The 16,001-nt window shown below is 43.5% G+C and overlaps 1 protein-coding gene across 2 annotated transcripts in view; it reads left to right on the top strand.

Annotated features, from left to right (window-relative positions):
- The first annotated feature begins 731 nt into the window (after positions 1 to 731).
- vari (MAGUK p55 subfamily member vari) overlaps positions 732 to 16,001 on the top strand; it is a 331,137-nt gene continuing 315,867 nt past the window's right edge. For both annotated transcript variants that reach the window (XM_067150876.2, XM_067150875.2), the window contains exon 1: positions 732 to 871. In XM_067150876.2, coding sequence (XP_067006977.1) covers positions 781 to 871 — 91 coding nt within the window. In that variant the 5' untranslated portion in view covers positions 732 to 780. The remainder of the gene's footprint in view (positions 872 to 16,001) is intronic.

The following is a 16,001-nucleotide window of genomic DNA, read 5'->3' as shown; positions in this document are numbered from 1 at the left end:
CCTTTGAGCTGATAATTGACTGAACGTCCATTATTCGGGATAATTTGATTAAAACTGGGTCTCCTTTTATACAATAGAACAATAAGTGCGACTGAAGATATGAAGCTCGGCAGCAGATTTCAATAAAGAAAGCCTGAGCGGCGCACTTCTACGGCCCTTCGTTAGCAATCGGTCGGTCAACTATGCCAGGCTTTTGTATGAAATCTGGAATTGGTGAGTTTAATGTGGCATGTACTTTTTCCTCATTAAATATTGCCTGCTTGAAACAGTTCGTGCAAATGTTTTAGCATGTAATTCATAATTAGAAGAGGAGATATAATAATAATAATAATAATAATAATAATAATAATAATAATAATAATAATAATAATAATAATAATAATAATAATAATGTGGGAAGTCCGAAATCTTACCTAGTAGCATGTAATTGTTAGGTCAGTTTCTTGTAATGTAGGTGAAATTTAATTTAGCCGACTTCTATTTAAAGCTTCTCTCTGTCATCGTCTTGTCATATTCATTGATTTAAGGAGAATGGTACATTCTTCGATGTGCAACTCCTCCGTCTTCGCTATTATGAATGACAAGTAGCAAGCATATTTCTGGCCGAATGTATTTCTTACATTCTGATTGGGCTAGAAAGGAACATCGCGCCTTCTGATTGGTTGGCATATTGCTGCGGTATTGTAGACGGCGTACGACGGATAATCAAAGCAACTGTAGTCTGTGCCAGTGAGCGATGGTTAGCGGTTGAGTTGTGAGAAAATACTAGCGATTAGCGATATGGTTCGCTTTGGTCGTTCAGGGACCGCGGAACGGCGGGAACTTCTTGCGAGCATGAACCAGATGGGCACGGATCAGCAGGTGGACAACGGTAAGTCAGTATAAAAACCGTTAGCTCAAATGCCGAGTTGTTGCCAAGCGTGACATTTAAAGAGCAACAGAAGGCAGCGTTTTGCCCTACCTAGACGTTTACATTACATGACGGTTGTTACATTATCTGCCCCCCAGCATGGGTCGGTGGTACGGCTTACATCGAAGAAAACACAATCAAATGACTTGGCTGTTGTCTTTTCTTAAAGGTGTGTATGATTCGATTCTCTGTTGATGGATACTCAGAGGCGTAACGGTCCTCGTCGTAAATGGTTATTCCCCATGGCTCGGGGACTAGGTATTTTTATTTTTACAACTTTGCTTTATGTCGCACTAACACAGATAGGTCTTACAGCGACAATCGGATAGGAGTGGGAAGGAAACGACCATGGCTTTAAGTAAGGTACAGCCCCAGCATTTGCCTGGCCTGAAAATGGGAAACCGCAGAAAACCATCTTCAGGGCTGCCGACGGTTGGATTCGAATCGTCCATCATCCTAATGCAAGTTGATAGCTACGTGACCCAAACCGCACAGCCACTTGCTCGGTGACTGGGTGTTTATACTGTCCTCAACATCCCTGCAACTCGCACACAACACAATTCTCTACTACAAAAACACGCAGTTCCCATAAACTGCAGATGCCGCCCACCCTGGTTGGAGGGTCTGCCTTACAAGGGCTGCCCCAGGCGAACGGAACATGTCCTCGGACATTCCCGGACCGGGCGAGTTGGCCGTGCGGTTAGGGGCGCGCAGCTGTGAGCTTGCATCCGGGATATAGTGGGTCCGAACCCCACTGTGAGCAGCCCTAAAGATGGTTTTCCGTGGTTTCCCCGTTTTCACACCAGGCAAATGCTGGGGCTGTACCTTAATTAGGGTCACGGCCGCTTCCTTCCCATTCCTAGGCATTTCCTATCCCATTGTCGCCATAGACCTATCTGTGTCGGTGCAACGTAAAACAAATAGAAAAAAGGATATTCCCGGCACTAAAAGCCAAACGATAAAAAATAAGTTGCGCAACAAATAAATTAAATATTTTGTAGGGATTGAAGTGCATTTGCTTTTTTTATATTCATTTTAAAACTTTACTGTACTCACGTCATAGTCTAATGGAACTGGACAGTGCGACTTGCTTCCTGGGTTGCAATGGGGTTTGTGATTTCACTGACGTCAGTTAATATAGTCCGTTCACATTCGATGCTAAGGAGACTGAGTTCAGAGATTCTGTCTTGGGCCATGCCATTTCGTAGATAATACTTTCTGAGTTATAGTTTCGAAAACGATCATTCGACGGAAGAAACAATAACAGGAAGAGTTAGAAACATGTAAATGCCCTACATAAGTCTGGTACACTTGCATCTATGATTGAGTTATCTACTACTAATTGCCTAGTAGCTTTGTTAAGTCAGATACAAAGATTGTAGGGCATTCAGCACGAAGGCGGGTTTGATCCTCAACAGTTCCGCCAACAGCTGTCATAGATAACCTAGGCATCGCTGAAGAGGCGTACTAGGGAAATGAGGAGTGAGGTAGTTTCCCGTTGCTTTCCTCACTGGGCCAGAAGCTGCTATTACATAACAGTCTGCCAAGCCCACTGAAATGCATGCACCAATCGATCCTATGAGCGATATTTTCACACCGTTCATAACAGGAACTGTCTGTATAAGGAATGGCATTACTACCGTCGCTCATACCTCGATCACTTTCATTTTGTCAAAGCCAAGGATGAGACAGAGACTGGTCAATGAAAGTAACAAAGACATAGTGCACTGTAAACACTACATCTCGCCAGCAAAATCTTATACAAAGGTTGTAAAAGTGATTTCCTTTTTCAGAGCTTTTTTGTGAGAGAGCGTGCCGCTCGTGTTACGAGAAATAGCTGTGATAGATTTAATAATAATAATAATAATAATAATAATAATAATAATAATAATAATAATAATAATAATGTGCCTGGAGCGGCATTCATCAACTTTTCTGCTGCTGCTGCCATTTCTTGATGGATACAGTACTTTTGTATCCATCTCTTGGCACAGGCCAGAGTAAAGTGTAGCTTTCACCGAAGTCCCAGTCTCATCCATGGCTGTGACAATATGGAAGCTGCTGGGGTATGGGTGGTGTTGAGTAATTTAATTCGGAGCATGACTAGTGCATCTGAGTGTTATGAAAGGTGCTGCTCATAGGGTCAGTTGTGCTGCAATAGTACTTTCTGACCCAGTGAGGAAAGCAATGGCAAACTACCTCACTCCTCGTCTTGCCTAGTACGCCTCATTTTGGTGCTGCCATTGGTTTTTGCGGTTTCCTTATAACTGCGTTGTGGTGCTATTTGAGGATCCAACCAGCCTCTGGGCTGATGACCTAACAGACAGACAATAATAATAATTGCAGCTAGATGCAACCGCCTGGCATTTACACTAATTACGAATTGTAAAAACTATATTTTTCAATCCATTTTACAAAATCATCGTATGCAACCTCTCCTGTGCAGAATGACATCCGAGTAAAATTATTCATGTTTTAATTATTTTTGTGGGAAAAGTCTGAAGCCCCACTTAAACCCCAGGCCTGCTTGCATTGCAGGCACTAACGTTACGTCACTGCAGACGGGATACTCGTGACTCTTCATGCGATTATATTATTAATATTATTATTTATATTCATTTTATTAATATTATTTGTACAGCTCCGTAGCTTAGGTGACAACGCACCGGCCTCTCACTGCTGTATTCCGTGGTTCAAATTGCACTCTCTCCATGTGAGATTTGTGCCGGACAAAGCGGAGGCGGGACAGGTTTTTCTCTCCGGGAACTCCGGTATTCCCTGTCATATCTCATTTCAGCAACACTCTCCGATATAATTTCATTTCATCTGTCAGTCACTAATCATTGCCTCAGAAGAGTGCGACAGGCTACGGCAGCCGGCACAGTTCCTATCCTCACCACTAGATGGAGCTTCATAAATTCCATTCCTGACCCGATTAAATGACTGGAAACAGGCTGTGGATTTTCATAGTAATGTTATTTAATTTATCTGTTGGTTCATACAGAGGAATTGTACAACACTTTTTTTTTTTAAATTCAGATTCTGTTTTAATCTCTATGTTCCAGTTTAATGAGTTAGGAGTTTCACTGTCGAAAAAAAAAAAAAAGCAGTTCGGTTACAATGAATTCAAATGTTCTTAAATATTAAAAACGTGCAGTAGCCTGGTCTTGCAATCAGCCTTTGCAACGTAATCCACGCCCTTGGGGAAAATCGAGGTGTGGTTTGATAGACTATGAAATACCAATGTAGTAATACAGACTATGTCCTGAATGACCTGTTTGACGTTTGTATTATGTCAATTCAAAAAGTGTATTTGAATCACATGCATACATATTTGAAATTCTTTTAAGGAAAATTGGAACTATACTTAGGTTAAAGTGCATAACTGTAGCGACAAAAAACAATCACAGTTAGTGTTGCCTTAATTTTGGGTTAATCAACATCGTGGTGGTCGTAAGCACCGTGCACTTGGCCACAGTGTGGGACTATCGCAAGAATTTTCATGATTGTTGATATTGTGAGCATAGCCACGAAAGGTCCATTGTTACACGGAATCCGAATTATAGGGGTTAATTTTCGCTTTACAAATCGAACCGCGGCCGCCTTGATAAGAAACCAGTCACGATGAAACTCGACTTTCACGCCCTCCCCCACACTAAGCATAATGTTTATAATACTATTTACACAGAAGTAGCAACGGTGTCCTGTTATATAGTACAGAACTAGGAGCACGGAGAAAAACACCCTTACGGTTTCTTTGGTTTTACAATCATATCAAGGAGCACCTGTGCCGATGACCTAGATGTTAGGCCATTTTTAAACAAAAACAACAACAATCATCATCGAGGAGCATCTGAGTGTACTCGACTTCCGAAGTTGATGTGTTCCATTTATAGGCCTACCGACTCTTTTTTAATGGGGAAGAGTAAATCTTGGCTACAGTTTCAGTAACGAAGTGCCAAACGCATCTTTGTCAAATTCCACGGCACAACAGCCTCAAAGGCCCTTGGCCTACCAAGCGACCAGTGTGGTCAGCACGACGAATCCTCTCGGCCGTTATTCTTGGCTTTCTAGACCGGAGTTGCTATCTTAACGTCAGATAACTTCTCAGTTTTAATCACGTAAGCTAAGTGGACCTCTAACCAGCCCTCGGAACCTGGTAAAAATCCCTGACCGAGCTCGATAGCTGCGGTCGCTTAAGTGCGGCCAGTGTCCAGTATTCGGGAGATAGTAGGTTCGAACCCCACTGTCGGCAGCCCTAAAATGGTTTTCCGTGGTTTCCCATTTTCACACCAGGCAAATGCTGGGGCTATACCTTAATTAAGGCCACGGCCGCTTCCTTCCAACTTCTAGCCCTTCCCTGTCCCATCGTCGCCATAAGGATATCTGTGTCGGTGCGACGTAAAGCAATTACCAAAAAAATATATATATATATATCCCTGACCTGGCCGGGAATCGAACACGGGGCCTCCGGGTAAGAGGCAGTCGCGCTACCTCTACACTGCGGGGCCGGCATACCACCACCACACCACAAATACATTGTTTATGTTTGAGTCAGCAGAACATAGACTGGTTTGATGCAGCTGTCCATGCCAGCCTATGCTATGCTAACCATTTCATTTCTACGTAACTACTACATCCTACATCTGCTCTAATCTGCTTGTCATATTCATACCTCGGACTTCCCTTGTCGATCTTGTAGGCTACACTTCCCTCAAAAACAATACCTGGGTGTCTTAAGATCATCATCATCATCATCATCATCTGTTTACCCTCCAGGTTCGGCTTTTCCCTCGGACTCAGCGAGGGATCCCACCTCTACCGCCTCAAGGGCAGTGTCCTGGAGCTTCAGACTCTTGGTCGGGGGATACAACTGGGGAGTATGACCAGGCGGCCTCACCTGCTATGGTGAACAGGGGCCTTGTAGGGGGATGGGAAGATTGGAAGGGATAGACAAGGAAGAGAGAAGGAAGCGGCCGTGGCCTTAAGTTAGGTACCATCCCGGCATTCGCCTGGAGGAGAAATGGGAAACCACGGAAAACCACTTCGAGGATGGCTGAGGTGGGAATCGAACCCACCTCTACTCAGTTGACCTCCCGAGGCTGAGTGGACCCCGTTCCAGCCCTCGTACCACTTTTCAAATTTCGTGGCAGAGCCGGGAATCGAACCCGGACCTCCGGGGTTGGCAGCTAATCACGCTAACCACTACACCACAGAGGCGGACGTGTCTTAAGATGTATCCTATAATTCTATCTCTTCTTCTGGTCAAATTTAATCAAATCGATCTCCTCTCACCAATTCGATTCAGTATTTCTTCATTCGTAATTCGATCTATCCATCTCACCTACAGCATTCTTCTGTAACACCACATTTCAAACGCTTATATTCTCTTTCTTCCTGAACTAGTTATCGTCTGCGTTTCACTTCCATGCAGTCCGACTCGCTGGCTGAACTGTCAGCGTACTGGCCTTCGGTTCAGAGGGTCCCGGGTTCGATTCCCGGCCGGGTCGGGGATTTTAACCTTAATTGGTTAATTCCAATGGCACGGGGGCTGGGTGTATGTGTTGTCTTCAATCATCACTTCATCCTCATCGAGTGTCAAATAAAAAGACCTGCACCTGGCGAGCCGAACCCGTCCTGGGATATCCCGGCATTTAAAGCCTTACGACGTTTCATTTCACTTCCATGCAATGCCACGCTCCAGACGAAAGTCTTCAGAATCATCTTTCTAATTCGTATATCAATGTTCGAAGTGAGCAAATTTCTTTTCTTAAGAAAGCTCTTGTGCTAGTCTGCATTTTATGGCCTCCTTACTTCTGCCATCGTTAGCTCTTCTACTACCCAAATAACAATATTAATCTACTTCCTTTAAAACTTAATTTCCTAATCTGCATCACCTGCCTTCGTTCGACTGCACTCCATTACTTTTGTTTTGGACTTCATTATTTTCATCTCGTACTCCTTACCCAGTCCGCCTCTGTGGTGTAGTGGTTAGTGTGATTAGCTGCCACCCCCAGAGGCCTGGATTCGATTCCCGGATCTGCCACGAAATTTGAAAAGTGGTACGAGGGCTGGAACGGGGTCCACTCTGCCTCGGGAGGTCAACTGAGTAGAGGGGGGGGGGTCGATTCCCTCCTCAGTCATCCTAGAAGTGGTTTCCGTGGTTTCCCACTTCTCCTCCAGGCAAATGTCGAGATGTTACCTAACTTACGGCCACGGCCACTTCCTTCCCTCTTCCTTGTCTATCCCTTCCAAACTTCCCATCCCCCCACAAGGCCCCTGTTGAGCACAACAGGTGAGGCCGCCTGGCGAGGTACTGGTCATTCTCCCCAGTTGTATCCCCCGAGCCAGAGTCTGAAGCTCCAGGACACTGCCCTTGAGGCGGTAGAGGTGGGATCCCTCGCTGAGTCCGAGGGAAAAACCGACCCTGGAAGGTAAACAGATTACGAACGAACGAACTCCTTACCCAAGACTGCGTCCATACCATTCAGCAACTTCTCGAGATCTTTTGCAGTCTCAGATAAAATAACAATAAATCGGCAAATCACAGGGTTTAGATTTCCTCTCCTTGGATTGTGATTCCCTTTCCAAATTCCTCTTTTATTTCCGTTACTGCCTGTTTTATATAAACATTGAAAAGGAGATTGCTGATTCTTTTTGAAAGCCCTCGATTCTTATCATTGCAGACTGATTTTTATACAGAAGGTAGATAATTCTTCATTCTCGGTATCTGATCCCGATCACCTTCAGAATCTCAAATAGTTTGGTCCAATCAACATTATCGAATGCCTTTTCTACATCTATGAACGCCATGTACGTGGGCTTGTCCTTCTTAATTCGGTCCTCTAAGATCAGATGTAAAGTCAGGATTGCTTCACGTGTTCGTACATTTCTTCTGAAGCCAAAGAGATCTTCTCCCAACTCAGCTTCAACTTGTCTTTTCATTCTTCTGTAAATAATGCGTGTTAAAATTTTGCAGGCATGAGATACTAAACTTATGGTGCGGTAGTTTTCACACTTGTCAGCACCGGCTTTCTTGGGAATAGGTATAACAACATTCTGCCGAAAATCGGATGGCTCTTCTCCTGTCTCATACCTCTTGTCATGCTGGTTTTTCCGAAGGTAAGGTAAGGGTAAGGGTGTATTCTGCCCGAAGGCAGGTCCGAACTTCCGCAGAGGTGTGCCTGAGCCGGAGTTTACATACGTACGGTGGCCAGTTCCTTTCCGCTCCTCCATTCTCTTAACCCCACCAACAGCGCGTGGCAACCCATCCAAATATTGACCACGCCCAATGTTGCTTAACTTCAGAGATCTCACGGGATCCGACGTTTCAACACGGCTACGGCCGTTAGCGGTTTCTTCCTAAGGCTTCAGTAATTCAGAGGGTATGTCATCACTTCCAGGTGTCTTGTTCCTAGTTAGATCTCTCAACGTTCTGTCGAATTCTGACCTTAAAATTGGGTCTCCCATGCCATCAGCATCAACAGCCTCTTCTTATTCCAGAACCATATCATCTACTTCTTTACCTTGATATAATTGTTGGATATGTTCCTGCCATCTTCCTGCTTTGAGTACTTTCCCTAGAAGTGGTTTTCCATCTGAACTTTTAATATTCATACACCTACGTTTCCTTTCTCCAAAGGTTTCCTTGATGTTCCTGCATGCAGCACATACCGTTCGTAGGACATTACAACCTTCAACATCCTTGCACTTCTCCTTCAGCCATTCTTCCTTACACTTTCTATCTACTCCATTCTTTAATTGCCTGTATTCTTTTTTGCCCTCTTCATTTCTTGCATTGTCCGACTCGTTGGCTGAATGGCCAGCGTACTGGCCTTCGGGATCAGAGGGTCCCGGGTTCGATTCCCGCCCGGGTAGGGGATTTTAACCTTCAATGGTTAATTCCAACGGCCCTGGGGCTGGGTGTCTGTGCTGTCTCCAACATCCCTGCAACTCACACACCACACATAACACTATCCTCCACAACAATAACACGCAGTTATCTACACATGGCAGATGCCGCCCAGCCTCATCGGAGGGTCTGCCTAACAAGGGCTGCACTCGGCTAGAAATAGCCACACGAAATTATTATATTATTTCTTGCATTCTTATATTTTCATCAATCAAGTCAAGTACATCCTGAGCTATTCATTGATTATTAGTCGATCTTTCCTTCCTTCCTAGCATTTCTTCAGCAGCCCTACTGACTCACTTTTAACGATTGTCCAGTCTTCCTCTATTGTGTTTCCCTTAGTCCTTGTGCAATATGTTCCTTGAAACAATCCCTCACACTCTTTTCTTTCAACTTGTCTAGATTCCATATCCTTGTATTTCTTCCTTTCTTCAATTTCTTCAACTTCAGATGGGATTTCATTGCCAACAAGTTGTGGTCACAGTCCATGAAGTCTGTGCCTACCACTGCATTCCAGTCTCCTATCACAATTAGATTCTCGTCACCTTTTACATAGTCCGACTCGTTGACTGATTGGTCAGCGTACTGGCCTTCGATAAAGAGGGTCCCAGGTTCGATTCCCGGCCGGGCCGGGGATTTTAGCCTTAATTGGTTAATTCCAATGGCTCGGGGGCTGGGTGTGTGTGGCGTATTCAACATTAGAAATCATCCTAGGTAGGGCCCTCATCTTCACAGACATGCAGATCGCCTAATAGGCCGTCTACTAGAAAAATACCTACACCAGGCTTCTCCGGAGGCCATACGCCATCATCATCACCTTTTACATATTGTATCATATACTATTTCGATTTCTTCATCATCCGCTGAACTAGTTGGCATGTAGGCCTGCACTATTGTGATGGACATTGGTTTGGTGTCTATCTTGACAACATTTTTTTTTTTTTTTGCTAGGGGCTTTACGTCGCACCGACACAGATAGGTCTTATGGCGACGATGGGATAGGAAAGGCCTAGGAGTTGGAAGGAAGCGGCCGTGGCCTGAATTAAGGTACAGCCCCAGCATTTGCCTGGTGTGAAAATGGGAAACCACGGAAAACCATTTTCAGGGCTGCCGATAGTGGGATTCGAACCTATCTCCCGGATGCAAGCTCACAGCCGCGCGCCTCTACGCGCACGGCCAACTCGCCCGATGTTGACAACAATAATCCTATCACTATGCTGGTCGTAGTAGCTTACCCACTGCCCGATTTTCTTATTCATTATTACACCAACTCCTGCATTTTCCCTGTCTGATTTTGTGTTGATAATTTTGTAGTCGCCTGACCAAAAAACTGTTATTCCTGCCAACGTACTTCACTTATACCAAACTACATCTAACTTTAGTCTATCCATCTCCCTTTTCAGATTCTCTAACCTTCCAACCTACGATTCAAACTTCTAAATTCCACGCTCTGACTCGCAGAATGTCACTATCCAAACCCCATACCCCATGGAGCAAAAGCCCGTGAAGGGCCTTGGCCTACCAAGCGAACGCTGCACTCCCGGCATTCGCCTTAGTGCAGTAGAATGGAAAACCGTCGAACCACGGAGCAGCTATGACCACCTGTAGACCGAAATCCTTTCTGCAACCGCTGACGAACCACTGTGTGTGTGTTTGTTTGTGTGTGGTGAGAGAGAAACTGGAGTGTTTGGTAGCCTCTTGACAGTGCGTACAGTAAAACAGTAGAAACATTGAAATGAAGATGTTATCCTGGGACTTGGAAAGGTAAAACATCCCAGGATTTCCATGGAGTGAATGTAAAGCGCAACTAGCCTAACTCCTTGGCTGAATAGTCAGCGCTGAGGCATTCGGTTCCCAGGACCGGGTCGGGGATTTTAATCGCGTGTGATTAATTATTCTGGCTCGGGGACTGGTTGTTTGTGTTTGTCCCAATACTCTCCTCTTCATATTCAGACGACACACCACACTACCAATCGCCACAAAAACACGCAATAGTGATTACACCGCTCCACAAAGGGTTGGCGTCAGGAAGGGCATCCGGCCGTAAAACAGGGTCAAATCCACATTTGCGACACAGTTCGCACCCGCGACCCTACACGTGTGGGGGAAAAAAAAGCGGTATAAGAAGAAGAATTAGAAGAATGTAAAGCGCAGCTAGAGTAATCAAACGTTCAGGTTAGAGAATGAGCAGACTTAAGTGTCCACCTCAGTGGCTTAATAGTTAACGTGCATGTCTTTGGTCCAAAGGGTCCCAAGTTCAATTCAGCATTAGAATTCATCATGGGTAGGACCCCATCCTCACAAAGGCGCTGGTAGCCTGTAAGGCGTCAGATGAAAAAGACCTTCGTCAGGCCTCTCCGGAGGCTACACACTATTATTGTAGTGGTGTAGTGTATTAGTAGTAGTGATGGTGTCGATTTTAGCTCTTTTAGGGGGAAAAAGCGAGATATTCAGCCACCTATAATATTAATGGATGGATGATCTCCTTACAGGCCATGAAGACTTGGAAGAGTTGAAGGTAAAGGGTTCCACTATCTGTAACCACGCCACTAAGTGGTTAGTTTTATGCCCGGCCTCCGTAATCCCCAGGAAATAACCTGTTGCTCATTTTTGGTGTAGGCTGAATGAACCTGAAGGGAATGTGCCTTTCCGCAAGTGAAACTCTCGTTTCTAAGTTTTTGAATTCCTAACATGGAATCGAACCCAAGTTTTTCTGGGTAAACTGAGCACGCCTTTACCGCTCAGCTAGGTATTCTTCTCGCCGAATGAGGTTATAGGCTAAAGAAAGTGAGCCACTGCAGGTGAGAAAAGTAGAGAATTCCTGCGACTAGCAAATAAAAAAATATTTTTTAAAAGGCGGAATTCATCTCCGTACAGATTACGAAGGCCCTGGGAGGGGTGGAAGGTTGAACCGAGCACCCTTTACCGCCTCGGCCAGGCACCCCCTAGCAAATCTAAAACATCGAGATCTAAAGAGAATTGACCAAGGAAGGGCAGGTAGGAGCAATCTGACAAAAGTCATTGGGATAAATTTAAAAACACAAGGGCCTCGTGGTTACTAGAAACGTCTGTCTAGGTAATCTGGAAAGAGAGAAAACTACTGTAGCTTAGGAAGCTTACAGTCTTGAAGTGCTGAAGGTGTTTGTTTTCTGTTGCTTTAAGAAAGGCTATACACCCTCTTCCTTTTTAGTCACTTCAATCACATCAATGAATCACTACTGATCCGCATTTAGGGCAGTCGCCCACTTCATAAAATGGTGCGAGTATTCATCCAAATCTCCACCGATAGGGAAAAGGATTTTTTTAAAATAATGTTTCCTCGAAGAAAGAGAATGGCATACGAAGGTAGAAGGTTAGAAAAGGTGGGAAATCTTGGATACCTTCGGTCGACAATATTGTAAGTGAAATCCCAACCACAAGGACACTACTTGCCGTTACCAGGATTCCTCATGCATTGTTCGGAATTTGAACAACGGCCGCCTTGATGCGAAACTACCGACAGTGTCACCGAGATGTAATGTCCTCAAAACCAACAGCTGTCGGACGAAGTACTGTGGGTGAAGATAGCACGTCGGCACGATCTAGTTGAAGTCAAGATGGACTTCGCTATCGTATGCTCTTAAGGCCCGGATTTTTATGCACTCAAAATGCTTCAGGTATGAATGCAATTATGCAATAAAATGTGGAAAATCGTATTAGGTATGAAGTATCAAGAGTAGGTCTTTTAGTTATTTTGTAGCAGAAGTGCAAACTGACATTCAAGCACTGTTGGTTGACTGTTATCAACATATAGTGTTGGTGATGATGATAATGATGATGATGATGATGATAATGATGATGATGATTGCGGAAGTACAAGTAGGCAACCATACCCTACTAACACTAATCATAAGGGGAAAAGAAAGGCAAGTCCCATTCTTCGGAGATTGTAGGTATTAGCAAAGGAAAGGTACTCTTTAGGTCTCGCAAACCTAATACCGTCAGAATCGGAAGAGAACAGGAATCGACCAAGGTAGTCAAATGTAAACATGAAGTCAGAGCCTGGAACGAATTATTATTATTATTATTATTATTATTATTATTATTATTATTATTATTATTATTATGTCCGATTCCTTGGTTGAATGGTTAGCGTAGTGGCTTTTAGTTCAGAGTGCCCAGGGTTCGATTCCCGACTGGATTGGGGATTTAATCTTAAATGGTTAATTCCCTTGGTTCAGCCTAATATATTATAATACAAATAAAATAATTACTTCTACGTGCTTTATAACGTTTAGTTTAAACATTGAATGCTAACCTTAGTCCTTTGACAACATTTCTTTTCTATTTATCAGGTTTATCGTATCGCGCAGCCAGCTCACTCGGTCTCGTGGGTTTTAATGTCACGCCAGGATAATAATGTCCCGTAGAATCCAGCACATATCCGCGTTTCTTTTACTTGTTACCTACGCGATATGTTACCTCCTACCTTTTAGCATAGAGTATACAGTATATAGGCACAGCAGAGCAAATACCTAGCTGTTAGAAGAAGGCGAAGGTAACTCCCTGTGTCAACAGCTCATGTAACGCGTCGTCTGACCGCCTGGTTAATGATTCAATCGAATAGGACGGCCGACGGCTGGCAAATGAATACATTCCATTTTCTCGAGAAAACTTATCCGATTTTTAAAAGTAATTACAGTGCTGAATTTGCGCTCTCGGTGAGTTTACGGCTAGGTGTAAAAACAGTGTACAGTAGTTATATTTTGAAAATCAAGGTTGGTACCGTTATCTTAACAGATATTGACACCCGGAATAGTTGTAGCAAGTTAGATTATGAACCCCTTTGTTAACATTACTGAAAGTGAAAATGGAACCAATGTATCTTTATCAGGTCACGAGTTATTTATTTATTTATTTATTTATTTATTTATTTATTTATTTATTTATTTATTTATTTATTTATTCTTTCTTTCTTTCTTTCTTTCTTTCTTTCTTTCTTAATCTCCTTACCTTCCAGGGTTGGCTTTTTCCTCGGACTCAGCGAGGGATCGCACCTCTACCGCCTCAAGGGCAGTGTCCTGGAGCGTGGGAGATTGGGTCGGGGATATAACTGGGGAGGAGGACCAGTACCTCGCCCAGGTGCCCTCATCTGGTGCGCCGAACAGGGGCCTTGCGGCGGGATGGAAAGATCGGAAGGGATAGACAAGGAAGATGGAAGGAAGCGGCCGTGGCCTTAGGTTAGGTACCATCCCGGCATTTGCCTGGAGGAGAAGTGGAGAACCACGGAAAACCACTTCGAGGGTGACTGAGGAGGGAATTGAACCCCCCTCTATTCAGTTGACCTCCCGAGGCTGAGTGGACCCCGTTCCAGCCCTCGTACCACTTTTCAAATTTCGTGGCAGAGCCGGGAATCGACCCCGGGCCTCCAGGGGTGGCAGCTAATCACACTAACCACTGCACCACAGAGGCGGACTATTTATTTATTTATTTATTTATTTATTTATTTATTTATTTATTTATTTATTTATTTATTTATTCCTTTCGACCCTTGGGATCTCGAGTGACTTGTTCAGCACGTCTTGGTTCTTCCCAATACCTCTTCATTCTTTCACTCCTCCTATGTCTTCCCGTTTCTGTGATTTGTATCTTGATCTTAGTATCGGTCCATTTGTAACTTTCGACGAGTTTTTTGTAGACAGATCTATCCTGGACAATCGTTAGTGGATATTTCTCTTTTTTGCCAATAGGCTTCCAATCCTCTTTTACTTCATTCAGTTATTTCCAGTTAAGCATGTTGCATTCCGTATCTTCTTTGTTAACCTGTTGCCATCCATCCTCATCAAATGTCCCACGAAACTCAACCTTATTTTTCGTATTAAACTTGAAATATGTTCTACTTTCTCATAAACTGTATATCCTGCCTCGATCGATGCACCCATATTTCACCCTGCTGTTTGGTACCCCGTATATCTCTCATGATCTTTCTTCCTTTTCCAATCGAATACCTCTATTTTCCCCCAATGTCCTGTGCCATTCCATAAGCACACCGTTTATTGCGAGTTGGTATAATATAGGGGTTTCCAATTTGTAACGGGTCGAGGTCCACATTGGCAACTTTAGGTACGACCGCGTGCCGCACTTCCAATTGTCCTAAAATTCCGGAAATATAACAGAGGTACCAGTACGAAATAATATTCATAGTTCAATTGGAATAAAGGTTTAAATCGCTAATTTACCATTGCGTAATTAAATTTTGAAGAAGAGCACCCAACAATCTCAGTTCATGTGAATTAATATCTGACAAATGACAAAAAGGAAAGAAAAAAAAGTAAAGACAAACTGAAATTAATGATGTTGCCGAAACAAAACTTGAAGAAGGACAATTTAGTGGGAGTAGTTTGAAGGGAACTATGATATACAGTTGTAACAGCTTAAAATCCCAGCAATGTACTTCCAGGAGTACTTTCCTGAAAATTTTTTCGAGTGTTCAGCACCGTGTACCAGCCGTTACTACCAATGAGAGAAGAACAAAGAAATGAAACCGCTTCATACACCAATGGCAATTAAAATATTTCTTAGTATTCATTGCATGTTACGTTGCATGAAATGTCCACAGTGAAGTTGGTATGGATCCCATAGCCATTTTTAAGGTGGTTAAGACCGAACATTGGTATTTGTGAGTGCTTATTTTCCACCGAAATTTTAATTTCATACTTTAAAAAAATCAAAAATCAAGTGAATTCTTAAAAACAGGAAATAATATTAAACAATGTATTAGTTCCGGCTTGGGTCTATAAAGGGTATAAAAACTTTTTGAACGAGCTATGATTTTTTTTTGTTGTAAATTTTCTTCACATTTCTTAAAAGAGTTTTAAAAAGTCCTCACGGGCCGCTTTTTGGAAACCCCTGGTATAAAACAAATACCGCTAATATGATCAAGTTAGTAGGTTGTATTTGTCGGCTGTCGCCTTCATCGGAATTACATAGTTATTCAAGCCAACTGAAGCACGATATTACAGCAAATAAGGTATATATAAATATATAAAGATGTTTTAGGGCGCTCTCTGTTAAATAATCAGCCCGGAGTCTGGTTGGATCACCCGCGGTGGATGGGGGACACAGACGAAGACTACACCCACGGTATCCCCTGCCTGTCGTAAAAGGTGACTAAAAGGGGTGACCAAGGGATGTTGAAAT

Source organism: Anabrus simplex, chromosome 7 (genome assembly GCF_040414725.1).
Source record: "Anabrus simplex isolate iqAnaSimp1 chromosome 7, ASM4041472v1, whole genome shotgun sequence".
Classification (NCBI taxonomy): Eukaryota; Metazoa; Arthropoda; class Insecta; order Orthoptera; family Tettigoniidae; genus Anabrus; species Anabrus simplex.
The sequence above is the reverse complement of the archived record's forward strand: the minus strand, read 5'-3'. Positions and strand labels throughout refer to the sequence as shown.